The 23,178-nt window shown below is 34.9% G+C and overlaps 2 protein-coding genes across 4 annotated transcripts in view; both read left to right on the top strand.

Moving 5' to 3' along the window:
• Positions 1–208: 208 nt before the first annotated feature.
• Positions 209–9,790, top strand: LOC113067976 (FYN-binding protein 1). Of its 2 annotated transcripts, none has more exons than XM_026240487.1 (18): positions 209–754; positions 2,149–2,701; positions 3,942–4,026; positions 4,490–4,548; positions 4,784–4,806; positions 5,064–5,104; positions 5,399–5,558; positions 5,998–6,157; positions 6,330–6,426; positions 6,512–6,522; positions 6,662–6,716; positions 7,467–7,510; positions 7,856–7,925; positions 8,754–8,853; positions 8,932–9,094; positions 9,168–9,198; positions 9,458–9,489; positions 9,588–9,790. In XM_026240487.1, exons 2-18 carry the CDS (start codon positions 2,173–2,175, stop codon positions 9,608–9,610), a joined length of 1,683 nt encoding a protein of 560 aa, XP_026096272.1. In that variant the 5' UTR covers positions 209–754; positions 2,149–2,172; the 3' UTR covers positions 9,611–9,790. The 2 variants fall into 2 exon arrangements, with proteins under 2 accessions (XP_026096272.1, XP_026096271.1); XM_026240486.1 differs by having other exon boundaries at positions 210–754; positions 6,659–6,716.
• Positions 9,791–10,439: 649 nt separating this feature from the next.
• The window catches only part of LOC113067977 (rapamycin-insensitive companion of mTOR-like), a 29,952-nt gene continuing 17,213 nt past the window's right edge, over positions 10,440–23,178 (top strand). For both annotated transcript variants that reach the window (XM_026240489.1, XM_026240490.1), the window contains exons 1-19: positions 10,440–10,537; positions 10,672–10,719; positions 11,570–11,667; positions 13,730–13,794; positions 13,949–14,080; positions 14,920–14,983; positions 15,085–15,211; positions 16,017–16,186; positions 16,447–16,514; positions 16,673–16,740; positions 16,835–16,917; positions 17,385–17,472; positions 17,611–17,701; positions 17,780–17,846; positions 17,946–18,026; positions 20,091–20,191; positions 20,286–20,451; positions 20,787–20,888; positions 21,120–21,166. In XM_026240489.1, the coding sequence (XP_026096274.1) occupies positions 10,468–10,537; positions 10,672–10,719; positions 11,570–11,667; positions 13,730–13,794; positions 13,949–14,080; positions 14,920–14,983; positions 15,085–15,211; positions 16,017–16,186; positions 16,447–16,514; positions 16,673–16,740; positions 16,835–16,917; positions 17,385–17,472; positions 17,611–17,701; positions 17,780–17,846; positions 17,946–18,026; positions 20,091–20,191; positions 20,286–20,451; positions 20,787–20,888; positions 21,120–21,166 (1,736 nt within the window). In that variant the 5' untranslated portion in view covers positions 10,440–10,467. The remainder of the gene's footprint in view (positions 10,538–10,671; positions 10,720–11,569; positions 11,668–13,729; positions 13,795–13,948; positions 14,081–14,919; positions 14,984–15,084; positions 15,212–16,016; positions 16,187–16,446; positions 16,515–16,672; positions 16,741–16,834; positions 16,918–17,384; positions 17,473–17,610; positions 17,702–17,779; positions 17,847–17,945; positions 18,027–20,090; positions 20,192–20,285; positions 20,452–20,786; positions 20,889–21,119; positions 21,167–23,178) is intronic.

Below are 23,178 nucleotides of genomic sequence, written 5' to 3' on the forward strand. Positions count from 1 at the left end.
AAAGTTTGCAGTAGTATTTTATTTCTTATTCTTTTTTTATTTTATATATATTTTATAAAAAAGTATATAAAAAAAAAAGTGTAAACAAATTGTAAAAAAAAGTTTGTAGTAATAAACAACCTGCAGTTTGATGTTCCGAACCGTGATTTTTGCGTACCGTTACACCTCTAATATATATATATATATATAGTTTGATAGTACTTAAAATTTGTCAGTAGGTTATTGTTGTGTATAGGTTTATACTGTTTTACTTCATTTTTGTATGTCTGTATTTATGTAGCACCGTGGTTCCGTGAGGCACGACCTTTCGTTCCACTGTACCTTTTCGTTCCCTAACCCTAACCCTAACCCAAACCTAACCTCAACCTCAACTTGAACTTGAACTTTCATTTAAGTTTCCATTTTGACTGGCTTTAATACAAACACTTCCTTCTTCCTTTATTACAGCTAAATGACATTTTGTTTAATCAAATGCTGCTAAACTAAATGCCAGTGCTATTAATATTATTATTCATGGCATTTGAATGCCTGACTAGAGTTTGTGTTGTTTCTTGTTCTGAAAGTACAAAGAGTGTGGTTTGAGTTGATGTTAAACCTGACCCCAGATCAGGGTTGTGATGCTCGATACTGAAACCCTGGTTACACCTCTTCCTTATTAAAGTAATAGAAACATGCATTTCCTCTGGGTGTATTTGTGATTCTCACCACTTTCAGAGTCACTATACTCTTGCAAGGACGCTTGTGTACAGGCTGGGTGAGTCTGCTGGGAAATTATGCTGATTTATTTAAATAAGTCTTGTCTTTTATTATGATTGTTCAGTTTGTTGTTGATGACTTGGTTCTTGAGTATCTTGATTGTACTTAAGGTAGCAGATGCAATAATATGAATAGTGATGTGATGCTTGTGTATTTGCTTATCAGTGTTAATGAAATGTTAATTATATGATGTGATCGATAAGAATGTGATAATATATATGTAGCTGCATTTTAAAGAAGCAGATAACATAAAAATTATCATTGTTTTTCACGCTTGTGAATGTAAAGAGTGGCGAGTGTAAAGGCGGAAATCTAAAAGTGTGAATATGCACAGTTTCACGGCTTTTTAAAATATTCATTGTTTTTATCAGTAGCCTTCTAAAAAGAGGTTTTTATATTGCTGCATTAATCATGATATTAGGGATAATAGTTAATAAATATAATAATTTTTTATATTTCGTGTTGACAGTGTAAAACACGGTGCTAGGATTTTGTGTTTGGTTGTGTTCAGATTTACTTTTATAACGTTGCTTCACAGAACTTTTAACATCCATGGAACCTTTACATTTCACAAAAGGATCAATATATCAGAAAAAGTTTCTTTAAATTTGCTAAATGTTCTTTAGCAAATTTTCACTTTTTCAAAAATTTTCAAAAAAGTGTTTATTTATTTATTTATTTTTTTGCGGGCGGCAGGATTACTGTCTGCAGTTTATGCAACTGGTCATTGTCTTACAACTGAGACTTTTTCAAAAAACACTTTTTTATTATTATTATTACACTGTTTTGACTATATCACAATTGCAATTTTATATTTTTAACTAATCTCAAAATTTTCCTAAAATTATAATTTGTTTTGAAACAGAATCAGCCTTTCGTAGGCCCCTCAATAAGTTTATGTGATTATTTTGCTCCGGTTTACATATGTCACCTCGACAAGCCACATGATTTGATGTGTCATTAAGATGTGGCTTCAAACATGGGGTGATTAACTATGTTATATAATGCCTAGTGTTACAGAATTAATTTATATATTTTAAAGTTGTAAATAAAACAGTGATTATTGGAGTACATTTTATTAAAAAAATATACCGGTCTTCCTACTTTAAAATTTTGTTCTCAAAGTGTTACTTGCCATTTCCTCGTAATTATTTGTGAAATTTACTAGCAATTTCTGAGTTAAAATTTTTTCTACACTAGCAAATTTAAAACCAAAATTGTATCCATTACCATTAGTTAATTCACTGTGAACTAAAATGAACACCGTACGATTGTATTTTCGCTCACATTAACAAAGGTTAATGATGCTGTAAAATGAAATTGCTCCGTTAGTTCATTAACAAATGAGACCTTATTGTAAAGTGTTGCTAATGTTTATGTTTGACATTTTAGGCCAATTTCGCTAATGTACCACCCATGATGTCACATTTTAAGTCACTCTCTGGTGAAAGTCCATTTTCCCAACTTGCTCAGAACAATCAATTCGGCAGCGCCAGGAATCATGAGCAGAATCCAGTGTTGATCCCCAATCAGGTGAAACTCAAACCTGTGGACATGAATAAAGGTCCAGGCTCCAAGCCTTTTCCTAAACCTCTCATGGTCAAACCCAACTTTACGGTTAACTCTATGGAGACCAGATTCAATCCTCCAGTTCCTAACATCAAGACCAGTAGTGACTCGAGAAGTGATGCTTTTGGAGTGAATCTGCTCAATAGAGGGAAACAGGAGAACGCTTATACACAAGCCCCTACTGGAGCTGGATCCCAGATTCCTGCCAAACAGAAACCCCTTCTTCATGAAAAGATCTCTGCAGCACCGGAAACCACTACTGGTGATTTGTCAGTGCCGAAAAAGAAGCCACTTCCCGGTTTGTTTTTGTTAGGAAAGTGTCCGGCCAAACCACAGAGACCTCCACAAGTTAACCTCGACAAGTTCACAGGGAACGGTAAGATATATATATATATATAAAATGTATTTTTTTTTTCTGTGATGCACAGCTGAATTTTTAGCATCATTACTCCAGTCTTCAGTGTCACATGATCCTTCAGAAATCATTCTGATATGCTGATTTGATGCTCAAGAAATATTTCTGATTGTCATCAGTGTTGAAAACAGATTTACTGCTTAATATTTTTGTGAAAACTGACAATTCTTTAATGAGTAAAAGTTGAACAGCATTTATTTAAATTGGAAATAATTTGCAACATTGTAGTCTTTACTGTAATTTTTGTTCTATACATTGCATCCTTACTGAATAGAAATATTAATTTGTTAAAAAATCTAATCTTTACGGACCTCAAACTTTTGAATGGTAGTTTAAATCACTTAAAATTGTTGAAATGTCATTGCGTCATTAAACTAAATAGCAAAGCAAATATGATTTATATATATATATATATATATATATATATATATATATATATATATATATATATATATATATATACACACACACACACACACACACACACACACATGATTTTAAGGCGATTGAAACAATAATAAACAACATTTGAGATCAAATCACAATAATAAAGACATGAATACAGAGTTCTGGCATGAAACTCTAGATGGTGCAGTCCGATAGGTCTAGCTCAATCTGACCTAAAGACATCATCACATGGCAGCTGATTCATTCTTTCCTGTATCGGTAGCCAATGAGCTCGCTGCTCGACATTCAAATGTATAACTAGAGCCTTCACCTTCCCCAGCTCCACCTGTATAGATCTGCTATGAGTTGATTCATGTATGCTACAGTATATGTATGTTATATTTACAGCAGCAATATTTCTGACATGCTGAAAGCAGCAAGTTGTGGATGTATTGGCAGTAGCAAGTCTCTGAGCTTCTGCTAAGACCAAATACATTAACATTGTCATATACATTACCATGCCAATCCCTCCGAGAGTTGTCTTGACAGAATTAATATTTTGCAAAAGGAAAATTAATCCTATATGTATTCTTTTCACTATAATTAAGTAGATTTTATATGGTTCTGTTGGTTTGATGTGTTGTTATGTTACCCAATATAATGGCTTTTATCAAGTGTGTCCCGATGCTTCCTGGTCCTACTGTATTATTGTCTAAACATCCAAAAGCTATTTCTCTAAATTGTGAACTGGTATAAACAATCACATATATTTACTTGTCGCTTTATGTTCTGTATCTCTCTGCTGGTTCATCAGTATCCAACACCAGCAACCCTGAGGAAAATTTCTCCCTCCCACCCCCACCATCAGACTTCACATTTCTACCTGCTCCCCCTCCGATGTGAGTGATCCTTTTATGAGATACGTATCAGTTATAATTCTGGAGATTTGTAGGGATTTACAATAAAATAAATATAGAGAAATATAAAATTCATATGATTATTTTAATCATTTAAATTTTATTTATTTTAGGATATTGTTCTGTAGTAATACAATGAAGTACCTCACGGTGGCACATCAAATAAACAAAAATGCTGTTTTACATGAATATTGTAATAGTACAGTGGAAAAATAACAATATATTATAAAAGACCCAGTAATATTTGCATTACCACAATGCTAAACTCAGTTCATAATTTCATAGTATTCCCACCCTGATATTGTACACTGTAGTACAGTATATTTTTGTGAGGGAATGCAATGGTATAATTGAATGTTTGACTAATTCGACAAAGATGTGAAGCTGCAATTTAAAAGTAAGCTTGTATTTACTGTGGAAAGTGTGTTTCTTCTGTTGTGAACAGGGATGAGGAGGGGTTTTACGATGATACGGATGTCATGAGCCGGACAGAGACTTCACTAGGTGCCATTCACAGAGAAATTCTTTAATATTAACATTTGATACATTCAGTCACCCCAATAACTATCTGGATACCTAATGTCTGAATGACAATATCTTACAAAATATCCAACTCGGTTGACCTACATTTAAAGACCATACTTAATCAAATTTAGACATTAGGTGTGACTTCCTCTATCATTAGTGCTGAGGTTTTTTTTTTTTAAGTCTGTACTAACAAAGTCTCTTTCTGTTTTAGATGAAAGCAGCAATGTCCCTGAGGTAAAGATGAAATGTTCAGTGTGTTTACTTACACCACATAAACTAACGTCTCTTAGAGATGTTTTAAATAGTATAACATATCGCTGCTGAGACACTTCTGCAAAAAAATCAGCATCTGAAAAGGAAATGAGATCATAAACAACTTTCATTATAATGGACTGAGGATAACTGTAGTGAGCCAAAGGCCACTATTTACAGTTTTGATGCAGCAACTCTTACAAAGCCAATGATGATGTCGCTTTGTGTTTCTTGTGTAGATGTCAGATGAGGAAATGTACGAGGATCTTGAACACAACTGGTAACAATATGAGTATTAATGAATTTTTATTGTTGCTATTAATATTTAGTGATTTGAGCAAACCCCTGAACCAAAGTATTAATTATCACCCGTCCTTCACAAGCAAACTTGTGAAGCAGCACCCTAGTATCGTAATAGCACGTTTTGCACAGGCAAATAAATGCTACTCACATTTTCTGTAGTTGGTTAGTCTTTAGTAAAGGCTGCAAATCAACTGGGCTCAAATTTTAAGACAATTAATGAAAAAGGACAACTCACTCAAACATCTGCTAATGGCAAACTCTCCCCACGCAGGCCAGAAAACAACAAAGAACCGACAGAAGAAAAGACGACTAAAGACTCTAAAGAACTAAAGAAAAAGCTGGATAAAGAAGAGAAGAAACGCTTGGAGCAGGAAAAGAAAGAGAAGAAAGAGAGAGAGAAAAAGGAGCAGGAGGCCAGGAAAAAGTTTAAAGTAATTAGCTCAGTTTATTTTTATTTTTATTTTCGTTATTTTTGTGAAAAGCTCCAGAAATACTTTCCAAAAACACATCTGGAGATACATTTCACCTCAAAATCAAAACTGATATTTAATTTCACATAAATCTCTTGGGCTTCTCCACATCATAATTTCATAATCAGAGAATAATTTGGCATTGGCATAAGTGACTAAAGGTTTGGCTATAGCAGCCCGTCCATTAATATTGACCCTGTGAAGCTCACAGCAAACGGTTTTTGCAGAAAATAGTATGTATGTATGTGGACTTTTTTTCTTCATTTATTACATTATTTTGTCATTTTGTAACCCAGACTCACTTTTCCAGAGTTTTTTTCCATAGACATTTTGTTGCATGTTGCATGTAAACATGTTTCTTTCTTTCTTTCTTTTATTACTGTTGTTTGTGCTCGGATAGATCAAGGGTCCGATATTGGTGCTTGAAACGGTGAAGGCCAGTGTGGATCACAAGGGAGGAAAGAACAAACTTCCACTGAAGCAGGGAGAGAGCGTTGAAATTGTGCGCAAAACAGAAAACCCGAAGGACTACTGGCTCGCCAGAAACCCTGAAGGCCACTGTGAGTTACTCTGCCGTACACCAAGAATTCAATAATGCCTCACATTGTCGACAAGAGCTGCTAAACTGAACATGCTCGGTCTATATTAGGCTGAAGCTTCCTGTTTGTCTCTTCATCTTCGGCTGGCCTGGGTAAGCTGCCTTTGACTTTGTGTTGGTGTGTTTTCATGTAGATGGCTTTGTGAAGCCTGACACTCTAGATGTTATGAGAAGCACACCGGATGGACAGGATGTGTATGATGATGTGGGCGCAGATGATGACCTCAATAAGTAAGAGATTAACTTATTAAAGATTATTCAGGTAAATTTGTTATTTGCATTTTTTTTTTTACTAAAAATCTTTTCTTTTTTTCAGTCTACCAGATGGTAAGCCATTTCATTATACATTTCTTAAATATAAATGAAATCACATTGCAATCATGTGGTGAGTGTCAAATGAAGGAAACATAAAGGAAATGATTGTTTCCCCTTGTTCACGACTTTGTCATGTGACTGCTTCCAGCAGCTGAATGTGATGCTGATATTTATGACTGTCCAGATGATCCACAAGCTGATTTCAGGTGATTCATGTTCAGAAACATATATAACATATGATGCACAAATACTGGTAGATTCATCCAAACAATTACAACAATTTTTTAAATTATTATTAACTTCCATGCTCAGATTTTTAATGTTTTTGAAAGAAGTCTCTTATGCTAGTTAAGGCTTCATTTGTTTGATAGAATATACTGTATTGTTATCGTATTTTTGTTAATTCATTTATATATATATATATATATATATATATATATATATATATATATATATATATATATATATATATTGTGAAGTATTATTACAATTTAAAATAGCTGTACTTCTTTTGAATTAATTTTAAAATATAATTTATTTATGCTTTGGAAATGCTGAATAAACAATATTAAATAAAAATAAATAAATTCACCAAATCATCTTTATTTTAATATTTATTTTTACATTTGAGCTTATCATTTTAAATTATTTAAATATTTTTTAATAATTTATAATGTTCAAAAATTCTATTTTACATATACTTGTTTATAAAACATGTGCATGTATTTTATACATTTTATAAAATAGTATAGACTTACTATATTTATGAAAAAAGTCTATTGTGTCATAATTTTTTTTAAACTAATCTGTGCAGATTCCACACTGATAGGTGACACTCTTAAGTCATAAAGTTTTGAAGTAAATGAGTATTATTTACAAGTGCCTTTTAACCTGAAGCACATACTGTATAAAGTAGATTTACTGCCATCTGCTGTAATGTTACTGCTGTTTTGCAGCTTTCTACCTCCACCTCCTCCAGACCCCACTGCGTTTAATGTCTGTGAGTACCATTCTAACTATACGTTAGTATAATATATGAATTTAGTATAAGCACAACCATATAAATAATATAAAAGCATCGGAATTCATTTAAAATTCAGAAATGCATAAAATGTACAATTATTGCTTGCTTGTATTGAATGGTTGAGTGATGTACTGTAGCTTGGTGCAAAGCCAAGAGCCGGAATTGATTCTCAGAGAATCCATGTATGCACAAAAACATTTCTCTTGAATGTTGTGTTGTTGATTTGGAGTAAGGCATCTGTAAATGTCTCCACTCAGAGCCTCCGTGTGTGTGTGTGTGTGTGTGTGTCTGTGTGTGTGTGTGTGTGTGTGTATCCAACAGGTGCCACTGATGAGACATATGACGACATCATTCCAGCAGAATTCCCTCTTCCTCCGCAGTCTCCTAAAAGGTTACTTCATACATGTTACAAAAGAAGTAGTTCAGCGGACACCAATTTACATTTTTCTTATTTTATATATATTATTTTAGTAAGCAAATTTGTAAAGTGTCCTTTCCCATAAATCTTTAATATTTTATATTTAATATATTCATTATGTTACACAACTGTTCAAAAGTCTGAGTCGATAAGGTGTGTTTTCGAAAGAAGTTTGTATGCTCATCAAAACTGCATTTATTGGAAAAATACAGTAAAACCCTAATATATATATATATATATATATATATATATTTTTTTTTTTTTTTTTTTTTTTTTTTTATATATATTATTGTATCTTTGTGGAAACTGATTTTTTTTCAGTATTCTATGATGAATAGAAAGTTCAAAAGGACAGCATTTATTACAAATGATTTATTACAAAAATCCCAAGCTTTTGAATGGCTTCTTTTATCACTTAATAATGTAACAAAATATCAAAATAAGTCATTTATTGCACAAAAACAAATAGTTATGTAGCAATACATTTCTCAAAAAGAAGATTTTAAGATGAAAAGAACAACAACAATAAACACATCAAATTTGACATCAAATTAAGGACATAAAAAAATAATTATATTTACCATAAAGAGAAGGTACAACGGGACAATTGAAGATGTTGACATTTTGATCTTTTTTTCCACATCAAAAAGTGAGCACATTTACTGAGTTCTGGTTATTTGATATGTTGTAACTTTTAATCAATTTAATGTTTCTCCGCTGAATAAAAGTATGTCATTTTTGAGCCTTGCAGACCTCAAACTTTTGATTGGGAGTGTATGTTAAGTCTCTCTTTGCCCGCAGCTCTCGAAAGTTCAGCTCAACAAGTAAGACAGACGAGATGGACCCGAAGAAAAAGAAAAAGTTTGAGAAGGAGGAAAAAGAGTTTAGGAAGAAGTTTAAAGTAAGATAGGTTTTTTTTTTTTTTATGGATGCTGAGTGAGTGACTCTGTGTACTAACCCTTGTTTCCTCTTCTTGCAGTATAATGCAGAAATCAATGTGCTGTATCAAACTACTGTTCTCCAATCGCTGGCTATAAAGAAGTTTGGTAATAAAGACTTGCCAGTCAAGCCTGGAGAAATCATTGATGTGATCGTTCATCCAGTGGATGACAAAATCATCGGCCGGAACAGCGAAGGAAAATGTGAGTTGATTTAGGACAAAACAGGTCTTAGCAGAAGAGGAAACTCTCATTAATTCTTCTCTGTCTCTTTCAGTTGGCTATGTGTCGACTGCTAATTTGGAGGAGTAAGTATAGTCTTCCTGTTCATTTCTATTTCTATTCTGGTTAGACGATGTTTTATTATGCATATTTCTTGATCCTAGTCAGGTTTTGCATTTCTAAGCACACTTGGCTTATTGGAGGAGCCTAAATGTTAGTGAATATTAGTAAATGTTGAGTTATTGTTGTGTAAAATTCAGCAATGCCATTTTGATTTTGTATCAATGGTTGATCAGTTGACCACAACTTCATATTTTTTGTGTCTCACTTCCTCTCCTCTCTAAGGGACGGCTGTATTTATGATGACGTTGGTGGCGGTAAGGTTTAACCCGCACAGTTAATGAAGGTGTATTCAGTTAAAATCTTTTCATAATTTTGTATTGGAATGATTTTTTTTTCTGCTTATTTGTTACAGAGTGCGTCTACGACAATGACTGAGCTTGGATAAACTCATCTAGTGTGTCTACATCATCTGTGAACATCCTTATTTCATTCATTCTTTCACCAAACAATCCCTATGTATCTTCATTGTTTGAGAATGATCTACAGTAAATATTATATGTTGTATATACAGTGACCTCAGAAGAAGTGTAGTCATTTCTGATCCTGTCTTTTTTTTTTTTTGGAATGACAATAAAAACAGAAAATGGTGGTAAAATCAAAATGGTGCAAATACAATGAATAAGCATTCAGCATAAATGTGTGTGTATATATATATATATATATATATATATATAGCCTATATACACGCGCACACACACACACACACACACACACACACACACACACATATATATATATATATATATATATATATATATATTATAACAGATATAACATCATTTATGTGCTTTGTGTTTTATGTAATAATTTAATGTTTTACTTTTTTACAATATTTCTCTACATAAAATGTGTATGTGTTGCCTATATTTTATTACAATGTAAAAAGTAGCATTTTAACAGATTACAAGAAGAAAAGCTTCAAAGTTTGATAAGCATCGCTTGAAATAATACTCTTTGCATAACAGTAGGATCATGTGCTAAAGAAAATGAAAAAATAAAAATAAACCTTACCAATAATTTAGAAAACTCAGTGTGTAGGATTTCAAGTCAAAAACTAGGTTTGACTTTCAAGTACTTAGGTTTGTGTATATGAAACCTTCCAAGAACGAGGATATTATTAACTAGAAAATCATCTTTGTCACTGTTCACAAATGTAATATAACCGGAGGGTGAGTGAGTGTGTGAGTCAACGCGCAAACCTCGCGAGAGGTTACGAGAGTTCCGGTGTTGTGATGATGAACGTCCCTGCCAACATGGCGGTCAGCATCCGCGGCCGTCCGATCCGGAGTGTACGGATGAGAGGCAAGTTAACGGCACCCACACCCCGTTACCACGCGCAGCTGCAGCTGTTTATAGCCCTCTGCGTGTGTAGCATCCGTTGGAGCGCGGATAAGGCCTCACGGTATCTTTATTGTGTCGTTTTTTGTGCTTGACAGGTCGGAATGACAGCGGGGAGGAGAATGTACCGCTGGATCTTACGCGAGGTGAGAGTCACCGTAGATATCATAAGAAACACATTCATAATGCTTCTCTATAATAATAACCAAGAAATTGTCAAATTCAGCTTAAATCCTCGAAATGGTCATTAGTAATTTCCCATCTGCTTTATCTGGCCTGCAAACAGGAGAATAGGACTGGATGAGATGTTGACTGTCTCAGAATCTAATGGTTTGCTTAAACAGACCGGATTATTTACGTCTGAGTGAAGCCTCAGATATGCTGTCTAAGCTAGGCTTCTCACTAGAATTTGGTACCTGGGTGTTGTTTTGATCTGTAGTGCACAGCCACATCAATTTGGGTTGTCTAGTAAACATCTACATGTCTTCAGAATAGCTGCAGTGCATTCAGCTCGGTTAGACTGTATCAGTAAACAGTCATTGGCTTATTAAAGCATCTCGATGGCTTCGTGTCGTTGCATGTTGCTTATTAAGTCTGTGTTTTAAGGTTTCAGACATTTGATACATCTAAGCTGGTGGGTGTTAGATGCAAAAAGTCTTTGACGAGCCTGATCTTGATGAATCTCCCCTTGCTAGTGTGTTTGACGTCTCTCTTGAGAAATGGAAAAGTTTAATTGCAATTGCTGAATTTAGGCCATAATACAATTTATGTGCAAAAATCAGTTGCATGGAAGATCCATAGAGGTTTTATTTGAGTTCTGCACAGGGAAAATTATGCTTCATAGTGGATATGGAGATACATTATTATGTGATATGTTTATGTTGTTATACGCCAAACAATGTGATTTTAATTCAAAAGAGATTTTAATAAAGTTAAAAATGCATATTTCCTGTCCTCAATCCAGACATTTTAATTTAAGGTTTTTGCTTTCCACAGAACCCTCAGATAACATGCGAGAGATCCTTCAGAACATCGCCAAATTTCACGGGGTCTCCAACATGAGGAAGCTTGGCCACCTGAACAACTTTGTTAAGGTACTAGAACTTCCATTTATGCTGGTTGTTGTTCAGAAGCTGGTCTGCGCCGTGCTTGTGTATGATTTTAGTGATGATAGAAGATCATGACCAGGTCTGCATGGAATCAGAAGATGTCTTCATATATTTTGCACTGATTTTGAGGGAAAACATATGCTGAATTGTAAATGTGAATATGGTAGAATCATTTATTCAATGGTTTTGTGATTGAAATGTTATATGAACAAAATCCTCTGCAAAAACCTTCAGAATATAGACAAAACTGTAAAGTTGGGTGCGTGTAAGTGCAGCTGAATTGGAGATTCAGGCTAAGGAGAAAGAGAAAACAAAAGAGTCTTAAAAGATTTTTGTTATTTTGGCTTGTAACTTAAATATATAAACTGGAAACTAGATATCTTAGAACTAGAATAGCATTGAGACACACACACTATACTTAAAACATTTTGCACTGATATATAGCAAATCTCAGCTGCAGGATTGCTGACATTGTTGAAAAATGTATTTATATTATCACCCAGCTCTGATCTGCTAAATGCAACTTTAAGACTTGAAGATGTTAAGATTTTATAAACATTAATGTCATCATTTTCTGTGAAACTGCGTTGAAACAATGTGTTTTGTGAAAAGTGCTATATAAATAAAGTTGATTTGACTTGCCAAAGAGGGATAATTGTTTTTAAATCATAATGCAATGTTTTTAAGACCTGGTCTTGTGAGCAGATCTGTAAAATCGTAAACAGCACAGCAGCAGGCAGTGTGTGTGTGTGTGTGTGTGTGTGTGTGTGTCTGTGTGTGTTGACGGGTTGTTTATCTTAGTGGGCGACTCTTCTCGCTTTCAGTTTCTTTCTGAGCAAGATTTTTTTGTGTATGAGAGTTTCTTCTCAGTGGGACTGAGGTTAAACTTAAGACTTCTAGTGCAGAAGTATGTGTGCAGGTTTTGTGTGTGTGTGTGTGTGTGTTTAAGGGGGATTTTCTCAGCTTTGGAGAATAATAACTCAAGTGGTGTGTGTGTGTGTATGAATGCTGTGTGTGGCCTTTTAAGGATGCTGAGATAGAGGAGATGTAATCCTCACTGAGGGTCACATGACCCCTCCTGACTGCCTGAGCTCTGACATCATCATAAACACATACATATGCATGCTCAGGCTGCCAAGGTCACTACACTCCACAGTAACACACACACACACACACATACAAACAGGTTTAGGGGAGTCATTTTACACTGTAAGGTCAGCTTAGTTGCAATAGTTGATGTGTTTGTCTCACTTCAGTTCATGCAGCTCATCATTACCAAATGATGTTTTGCAACTTTGTTCACTTTCGAAACAGGTTTGAGAGAATGTAAAGAATGAATTTGTTAACTTAATAATGTATCATTTTAAATTCATGTTTCCTGTTTTAGATGTTGATTTGTGTAAACAACGTTCCTGCAAGAAATGTTTAAATGTTAGAAACTAGATGTTCTAGTGGGATGACGACACTTAATGTTACTCAAAATAGTATTTTTAGTACTTCTTTCCTGCTTTTCTAGTATTTCTATTTTAATTGTTTTATAAAGCTCGGTAACATTCTTTTAATGTGTTTGAAAGGAGCTTCTTTTCTCACAAGGACTGCATTTATTTGAGTAAAAATAATAATATTATTCAGTATTTTTGCAAATTAAAATAACTGTTTTCTTTATGAATTTATTTTAAAATGCAATTTATTCCTGTGATGCAAAGCTGAATTTTCAGCATCATTACATCAGTCTTCAGTGTCACATGATCCTTCTGAAAACCGTCTGATATGCTGATTTGATGGTCAAAAAATATTTTTTATCACTATTGATTTTGAAACTAAATATTTTGGCTTAATATTTTTGTGGAAACTGTGATATAGATAGTTCAAAAGAACAAACTTTATTTGAAATAGAATTCATCCTTGCTGAATAGAAGTATCATAAACTTTTAAACAGTAGTAAATCCTGTGAGCATGATTATATATTCGTGCATTAACAGTCTAATGAACTTCATGACTTGGTGTCAGATTATTTGTGATGAGTGTCTTTCTCTTTCTCTCTCAGCTCCTGAACAGTGTAAATCACTGTGCAGAGAAACTAGGATTTACACATGAGGAAATCATCATTTGGTAAGTAGAACTTTCTCGTGCTGTGTTCCAAAACCTAGTGAGCTAGTTGCGGACTACATAGGGTAGGCAGCTGCCTTCTGAGAAGTCATCACAAACACAGTTGAATCTCACAGGTGACTGATTTCTGTGCATCATTCTCTCTCGATTGCTTTAGTCTGCGTGTGGCGTTGCTGAATGAGGTGAAGGAGGTTCGGGCTGCAGGTTTGAGAGCACTTAGGTTTCTGATCCGTGACAGCAGCGTCCTCCAGAAAGTTCTTCAGCTGCAGGTGGATTACCTGATCTCCAGGTGAGCTCACACACCGGTTTTGTGTCCTCCGTGTCTTCCGCTTCCATTAGGTTTAAAATCGACTTGACTACCCTTACTGACACTGATCAGATAAGAGCAAAACTGCAGATGAATTGAGCTGAATGAAGACAGTGTTGAGTTTTGTAGAGCTGCTTTATATTAGTTTCACCATTGAGAAATTTTGTGACATCCACAGGTAGATGGAAAACACATTGCACACCTGCGCTTTAAAATAGTCATATGACTTTGCTCGATGAGACTGCATAAGTTGACTAACTGCATTCTCAAACAGCAGGCGTCCTTTTCCAAAAGCAATGATTGCGTTTATTTGTGTTTCGTCTGCTCCGTCTAAGGTGCAAGTCATTTATTATATATGAACATTATTATATTTAGTGGCTTCTCCTACTTTTCTTAGTAATATTAAGTGCCAGTTTAACAGGAAGTGGCGTTTTTCTTGTCATTAGACTCATAGAATGGAAACAGTGCTTTATGTGGAAATGTTTTATGCAGTATGTGCATACATTGAACTCACTTTGGATGGAAACATAGCTGTTGAATCGGTTATTTTCCTGTTTATTACTAGAAAGCTGCACTTTTAAAGAGCTCTATATAAATAAAAGTGATTTAAGTGCACAAAGTGATAATGTAGATGCACTACTGTCTTTTGTCATCTTTTATCATACTTTCAGATTTATGAAATAATTTGCTTGTCTTCAAGGTAAACTGAAAATGTGAATTACGATTGGTAAACACTGAAGTGCTCTGGTGGGAGACGTGTCTTGGTCAGAAAGCCTCAGATGGGAAGGTTAATGGTCTTGCATGCGTTGATTTGTGTTCAGGTGTATTGACATTCAGCAGAGCAATGAGGTGGAGAGAACTCAAGCCCTCAGACTGGTCAGAAAGGTACAACTTCTAACAGCACTCTTGCACTCAGTGCGTAACTCGTGTATGTTATTTGTGTTGTTGGGTGAATTTGAGCTCAATCTGTTATTTTCCTCATTCAGATGATAACCGTGAACGCACAGCTCTTTCCCAGCTCTTTAACTAACTCTCTGATCGCGGTGGGGAACGACGGGCTGCAGGAGAGAGATCGCATGGTTCGAGCCTGCATCGCCATCATTTGTGAACTTGGTGAGTTACAGTAGTGGCACATTTGTTGAGACCAGCATCACTATTATTATGGCTTACACTTAAGGTTAGTTTTAAAGTTTGGTGCGTATCATGCCTCAAATCATGCTAGTCATTGAGGTGAGGTATGAAAATGCTTACCTTAGTGAACGAACAGGTTAAAAATATGTTATGGATTACAGATTCTCAATGACAGTTCTATGACAGATTGATATAGGAGTGGTTTATATTTAAGGCAATGTTTTGTAAAATGTTACAATTTGATAACAATTCTAAAATAGTTTTTTTTATTTGAAAAGTTTGAGAATTGTAAAATTTATCAAAATTCTAAAATAGATTTTTTTATTTGAAAGATTTCTAATTTTATTTTTAAAGTTGTTAAGTGTAACATTATAAGAACTTGCATAAATCTTTTCCATTAAAATATTATCAAAAAATTATTATAAAATATATATATTTATTTATTTATTTATTTTTGGGATTCTGTGTTTTATGGTTTAGTACAGAAAATTTTTGAATTGCCAGAATTTTTTTTAGGTTGAAATAAATCTGTGTCAATGACACTATCTTTTGTCAAATGCTCTGTGGATGAGGTTTTTCTGGACCCACAAAGAGGATGCAATTTTTTTTATTGTATCTGACTGTGGGCTAAATATTGGACATTATTTTGTTCATTATCAAAATAGTCTATTTATTTTGTCAATGAATATCTATTTTGACTTATTGTTGACTGTTTTATATGATCTAGGATTTTGGCATATATATATTTATACTGTAAATATTGGTTTGATATGGTTGTGTTTCCCAGCACTGAAGAACCCTGAGATTGTGTCACAGCGGGGAGGTTTGAGCACCATCCTGAAGAACGTCATCGACTGTCAGCTGAGCCGCATCAACGAGGCCCTGATCACCACCATACTGCACCTGCTCAATCACCCGCACACACGCCAGTACATACGCGCTGATGTAGAACTGGAGGTATGTGTGTGTGCATGCGGCGGCACAGTGGCTTCTGCATATGTTCATTGTTCATATTTGGCTTGCATCATTCCCCATTATAAAATAAAAAAGTACTTTAAAATTGTCTGACAGTAGTAAGTGAAAGTGAAAATCACATGACATGTGGTCAAATATGGCAACCCCTAATTGGTATTTGTGCTATGCATTTAACACATCTAAGTGAACACGCAGCAGTGAGGAATATGTTATTTTATTGTTTCTTTTATTTATTTTTTCAGCAAATCCTTGCACCTTACACAGACTTTCACTACAGACACAGTCCTGACACAGCAGAGGCACAAATCAAGTGAGTTGCATTTGTAAATTTATATACACACACACACATACACATACATATACATGCTTTTGTGCATGTTTCTGTGCCATTACCTCCTTTACCTGTAATGCATTGGAATTATGTGCATTTCTGACAGTCACTTTTTTATGAATCGTTGTGTTCCATAGGGAGGACAGAGAAGCTCGTTTTTTAGCCAGTAAAATGGCCATCATTGCAGCCTTCCGCTCGTGGTCAGGTATAAAATCTACTGCATCTTTATCTAAAGAGTAGAAAAGGGAAGCACTCTCCACTTCTGCTCTTCATCCCTCTCTTCTGCTTTTGTCCTGCAGGTATTATCAACCTGTGTAAATCAGGGAACTCAGGGGTCCAGTCTTTGATAGGCCTGCTCTGTATACCAAACATGGAAGTCAGGGTGAGTTTTAAATGACTTTTTTATGTTTGTCAGTAAAACATTATATATTTGAATATTAAGCAGTTTTTAATATTGATAATAATAAGAAATGCTTATTGAGCATCAAATCAGCATATTAGAATGATCATGTGACACTGAAGACTGGAGTAATGATGCTGAAAACTCAGCTTTGCATCACAGAAATAAATCATTTTAAAATATATTCTGATAGAAAAAAGTTATTTTAAATAGTAATAATATTTCACTATATTGCTGTTTGACTGTATTTTTGATCCAATAAATGCAGCCTTGGTGAGCATAAGAAGCTTGTTATAGACATCTATTTTAACTAAAACATTGATAAAGTTATTTTAAATATTTAAAAGCGTGATTAATTGAACAAGTGTGGAAGCATTGTTTGCCAGTTATTCATTGAAATAAATCCGTTTTAAACTGGATCTATTTATTTTTTTTTTTTTCATTTGCAGAAAGCCTTACTAGAAGTCATGTATGAGATCTTCAGGTTGCCTGTTCCTTTAGTGACAGGAGATTTTGAGGAAGCCCTGCACAGCGTGGGTAAGAAGCACATCGACTCCTGAACACATTTCATCTGATCAGAAACACCTCACTGACTGCTGAAGAGGAGTATCTGTAAACTCTGGTTGCTCTTTCTGTCTGGGACGTGTGTTTCATGCTGATGTTTGTGCCGTTCAGACCCCAGCAAGTTTCAGGACGGCTGGAGACTATCTGATGGGTTTGTAGCTGCAGAAGCCAAAGTCATATTGCCTCACCGGGCACGATCTAGGTGAGACTCGCCTGGCTGCAATACTGGAATATTCTGGGTTAAACGCTGCATTCATGTTCTTGTGTTGTCTGTTACCAGACCAGACCTCATGGACAACTACCTGGCACTACTGCTGTCTGCCTTCATCAACAGTGGACTACTCGAGGTGTGCAATCACATGATCACTTTATACATGCTTGATTAGCTTTACCTGTAAAGGAAGGGGTCTGTGATGTTCTTATTGATAATGTTTTTGGTTGCTCAGGGTCTAGTGGAGGTGGTGACCAGCAGTGATGGGCAGATATCAGTCAGAGCCACCATACTGCTTGGAGAACTTCTGCACATGGTATTACATTACATGGCTCATTACCTTTTTACACTTCAAAAATATTTATTATGAGGCCATGAACTTGATTATTTGACAGCTTAGTGTGTTTTTATAAAACTGTGCACAGATCTAGCTTTACTTTCATTAACACTAGCACTACCGGAATTCTATAACTACTAGAACTGCCAATAGCGGTCATTTTGACTGTTCATACCAGACAGCAGTGAATGTCATTTTTGTCATGTTATATTTACTTCAAAGCTTCTATGGTCATGTTTTATGAAAAATGTGGGGTAATTTAAGCATACATAATATAATATGTTTGTGATATTATTGTGTAAGAGCTACTAGACCTCCCACAAAAGTGCATGCCGCAATTTGCTTTCCGCAATTTGCATCCGGCAAGCTGGAGATCAAAGTTTTTCACCGCAGTTAAAATGTTGTTTTTGAAAGTCAAAATGTCAACAAATATAAAATGAAGCAGAATATTTCATTAGATAAAAACATATTGTGAATTTTGGAAATTATTACATCTGTCTTTATTCAATACATTTTGACTTTTGGAGTTTACAATGCTTTAGCATTATCGGAAATGTTTGGACCACACGAATCGGAAACAATTTTATGCAGCCTCTAATGAAATCTAGAATGAATAAATAGTTCTGTTATATTAGGACAGATAATAAACATCATAACACAAAATTGAAATTTAAATGAATGTGAAAATTTATTAGGTTTGGTTTTATTACAACGCCTGTAATATGTGCGGTCAAATTGACCGCTATGGCCATTCAAGGTAGAAATACTCAGAACTCTTTTGTGTTTTGTAATTTTAATAAAATAACAATGTTAAAATAAAATTAACATTAATTTAAGAAAAGTCATGGAACTGTAGTTATATGGGTTTTATTTCAACAAAGTTATTACATTGCAAATCTTTAAAACGGTCAAAATGACTGCCTTGGTAGTTCTAGTGTTAAAGCTACCGTATTTTTCAGACTATAAGTTGCACCTGAGTATAAGTCGCATCAGTCCAAAAATATGTCATGACGAGGAAAAAAACTAGAATATAAGTCGCATTTATTTAGAACCAAGAGAAAACATTACCGTCTCCAGCCGCGAGAGGGCGCTCTGTTTTCAGTGTAGACTACAGGAGCACTGAGCAGCATAGAGCGCCCTCTGGCGACTGTAGACTGTAATGTTTTCTCTTGGTTCATGTCAAATTACTTTTGATAAATAAGTCGCACCTGACTATAAGTAGCAGGACCAGCCAAACTATGAAAAAAAAGTGTGACTTATAGTCCGGAAAATACGGTATATAAAATAGCTTTAATTAAAAATAATAAAATAAAAATCAGATTTATAACTTTTTTTACTGCAATTTATGTACTTTATTTTCCTTATGTTTGCACTGCCGTTAACTAAAACTTAAATGAAAAATATATATTAAAAAAATTGCTTTAAGTACTTGACAGTTGAAAAATAAAAATCTTAATGTATATTTTAAATATAAATAAAATAAATTTAAGTTACAAAAGCTAAAGAACTAAAATGACTAAAACTGAAATAAAATAAAGCTAAATAGAAATAAAAAACAAATCTAATCAAAGCTTATAAAGTTTACAGAAGCACATAACAGAATTACTTAAACCTAAATTAAAATTAAAATACTAAAAATACAAAAGCTAATTAAAAATGAATAATGAATGCTATACTAGAAATTTTATTAATAAAATAATAGTTTATGGAAAAAAACTTCCTTAGAAAAAACTTCATAAATAAGAAGATAAATATAAATTGTAAATAAATCTAGACACATTGAGATATTGAGAATAAAGTTGTCTGAATTTGCTTTATTTGTTATGATACGTGCTTATTTGTGCGTATTATTGCAAAAATGCAAAAACCTTCAATGATCCTAAAAACTTTTTTAGTTACTGATGCACCATAGTCAGTGATCTGTTTGTTAGTAAACCAAATTCTAGACCTGCATTTGGACTGCTGTTTAATTTTTCCCTTTAGCCTTTATTTTTGAACCTAAAATGTCACTTTTGTTCACATAATGGTTCTTCTCTCTTGCAGGCCAATACGATTCTTCCTCACTCTCACAGTCATCATCTGCACTGTCTGCCCACGCTGATCAACATGGCTGCTTCCTTTGACATCTCTCAGGAGAAACGACTGTGAGTGCAACAGTCAAGAGACAATAGTCCGAAAGCATGTGTCAAACAATGTCAGGCAATTCATTCTTTTGCCTTTAAATCTTGTGTTTTCCAGGCGTGCCAGTGCAGCCGTGAACCACCTGAAGCGTTTCCACGAAAAGAAACGCTGTGGCCCCAAACCTTACAGTCTTTACCTGGATCACATCCTGCGCAGGACGTCCAACTCCACTCACAAGAGAGAGCAGCACCAGCGTCTACAGAAGGACATCTTTATTATGAAGGTATATCATGCATCTCAAAACACCTGTCAAGTACATGTCCAGATGGATCATTTCACCCCAAAATCAGAGAAAAGAGATAAGAAATTAAAAATTGCTTTAAGAAAATGTCGCCTAATTTAAGAAATTAAGAGTTTTTGAGTTGTCACATATCCTTTACTCAACTCTGATTGTTGTAATGTAAGGAAACATGATATTTAAATTATAAAGCGCTTGCAGATTTGTTGTACTACTTTGGATTTGTACTGATTTTGGGATGTGATCTGTTTCTGTTCAATTCACCTGGTAATGTAATACTGTGAGGCAGCAGAAGTTTCTGAGTTGTTTGTGTGGTGCAGGACACTGAAGAGGCGCTGATGATGAACCTGAGGGACAGTCAGGTCCTCAATCACAAACAGAACCTGGACTGGAACTGGATTCTGATCATCACTATACTGAAGGTAAACCAGGAACAGGCCCAACTCACTCTCCCTGCCATGTTTGGATAGAAGATGTATCAAGATTTCCCCCGAAATATTAAGCGGTCCAACTGTTTTCAACTGTTTGAGCAGCAGATCAGCATTTTAAAATGATTTCCTGTGACACTGAAACTAAATGCAGCCTTGGTGAGCATAAGAGACTTCTTAAAGCAGCATTAAGACATCTTACTGTGGTGCTTTTTTTCTTTCTAGTGGCCAAATGTGAACCTCAGAAACAACAAGGACGAGCAGATGCACAAGTAAGAGCAGCGTGTGGTAGGCTTGGGCGGTATCCAAATTTTGATACCGTCAAACCTCCTCCCTATTTTACCTCGGTATATGGTATTACCGTGAATAATTAAAAAATTATGACGTCAGGCTGAGACAGCATCACCAAACTGTTGGCTTGTGCCTAAACCATTCAGAAACTGAATACCAAACACTTATACTGAAACAATAACAAAATTACATGCACAACAATATTAACAACTTTTATTAGCAACAAATAGCAATAGTCAAACATAATTAAATTAACATAAACATACAGAACAGTTTTTGCGCAGAGATGCGCACACAAATCAATAAAATCACTAGGGGTGTGCACAGATATTATTATTATAATATTCGTTCGGCTCTAATTATTCGATAAATAAAAATGATATTCGAATTTCGACATATAGCCTATTTGCTTGCCATAAAGGAAAAAAAGGGAAAAAAGTCCACAATAAAACCTAATTCCCTCACTTTCTGTGATTCTCCATGGCATATTTGAAGATGTATGAAAGCAAAAAATAATTAATGAATGAATAAGAACTGCGGTCTTCTACAGTACTTCAAATATGCCGTGGAGAATCACAGAAAGTGACCGCATTCAAGAACATTGTTCCGGCGTCTCTCAAGCAACGAATAAACACCGCTAACTTGGAGAATGCAGTGAAAACTCCTCTTCTCGCGTCTGCCCTAGACCCTCGGCCCAAAGATCTCAGGTTTCTCTCATGTTTTCATCGAGAAGTAAGAAAAAAAAAAAAACTTTTTTGAACATTATCAGAACATTTTCCTTGATGCGAGTGGTGCGTCACCAACGATAAAGAGGAGGTAAACTGGGAACAGTTCTTGCTGGAGCCATGTATTCCACCAGATGAGGATCCCATTCAGTGGTGAAACGAAAACACGAAGCGCTTCACAAAACTTATTCGCTTAGCACACCGTTATTTTTGAGTCCCGCCAACGTCTGTGCGGTCAGAGCGCGTTTTCTCCGCGGCCGGCCTTATTGTTAACAGACTAAGGAGCCGACTTTCCCCCGATCATGTTTACATGCCCGGTAAAACAATAGAAAAAAAAGCAAAAAAGATTTGCAGACAGTTTCAAAGTTAAATGTAAGCTACATTCTGTACAATGGCATAATTGCTGCAGGCTGCTTTACGTTTTTTCTTTGTTCATTTTTTATTTTTATTTTTATTTTTTGCTTTTAATCTGTAGGCTACTTTTGTTTGTTTGCATTGTTAAAGTTTTTCAGCTACAAAACACGATATGTAATGTTCAAGCTTATTGTGTGTAAGCTTGTTCCAAAATGACAGAAACAATAAATGTTGCTGAAAAATAACATTTGTCTCATTAAACTTAATTTAAATAAACGAATAAACGAATATTCGTTTTTTGTGAGCTCAAAATTATTCGAATGTGATATTTGCGGAAAAACGCCCATCCATAAAAATCACACTGCACGAACAACTTTTAATAACAAAGAGCATCTTATAAAAAAAAAGAGCAAATAGACCCACAACACTCAACCAGAGTTGAAAAAAAAAATATATATATATTATATATATATTAAATAAAAAGTTATTGAAAAGCAATATGTTTAAATAAAAACTTCTTCTTTCCAGTCTTCTTTCCAAAATAGTTTTTAATGAAAACCAAATAAAATTACCCGAATCCATTAAATAAAAAATAAACACAGTGCCAATAGGAACGAATGGCAAGTGGCATACAATGTAGTCAAGATTTTTCGCTAGGGCACGTTGTGGACCGACAACTTTACCTGCGGTGCTGAAAACCTGCTTCGATGGTGTGCTTGTGGCACAGACGCACAGGTAGCCTACTTTCGTGCCACTCGCGACATCTGGGGAAAACACCAGTCAGCATTTTTCCATGAATGAAGTGGGTCCTCGTCTCCTTGAGTAACTGGCTCTAAACGGTATGCTGTTATTTCAGCTCCGATTCGGTCCTCTACGTTGCCGATGCCGACAGGACCTGCCATTGCATAGTTTTT

This window comes from Carassius auratus, linkage group LG30F, assembly GCF_003368295.1.
Source record: "Carassius auratus strain Wakin linkage group LG30F, ASM336829v1, whole genome shotgun sequence".
Classification (NCBI taxonomy): domain Eukaryota; kingdom Metazoa; phylum Chordata; class Actinopteri; order Cypriniformes; family Cyprinidae; genus Carassius; species Carassius auratus.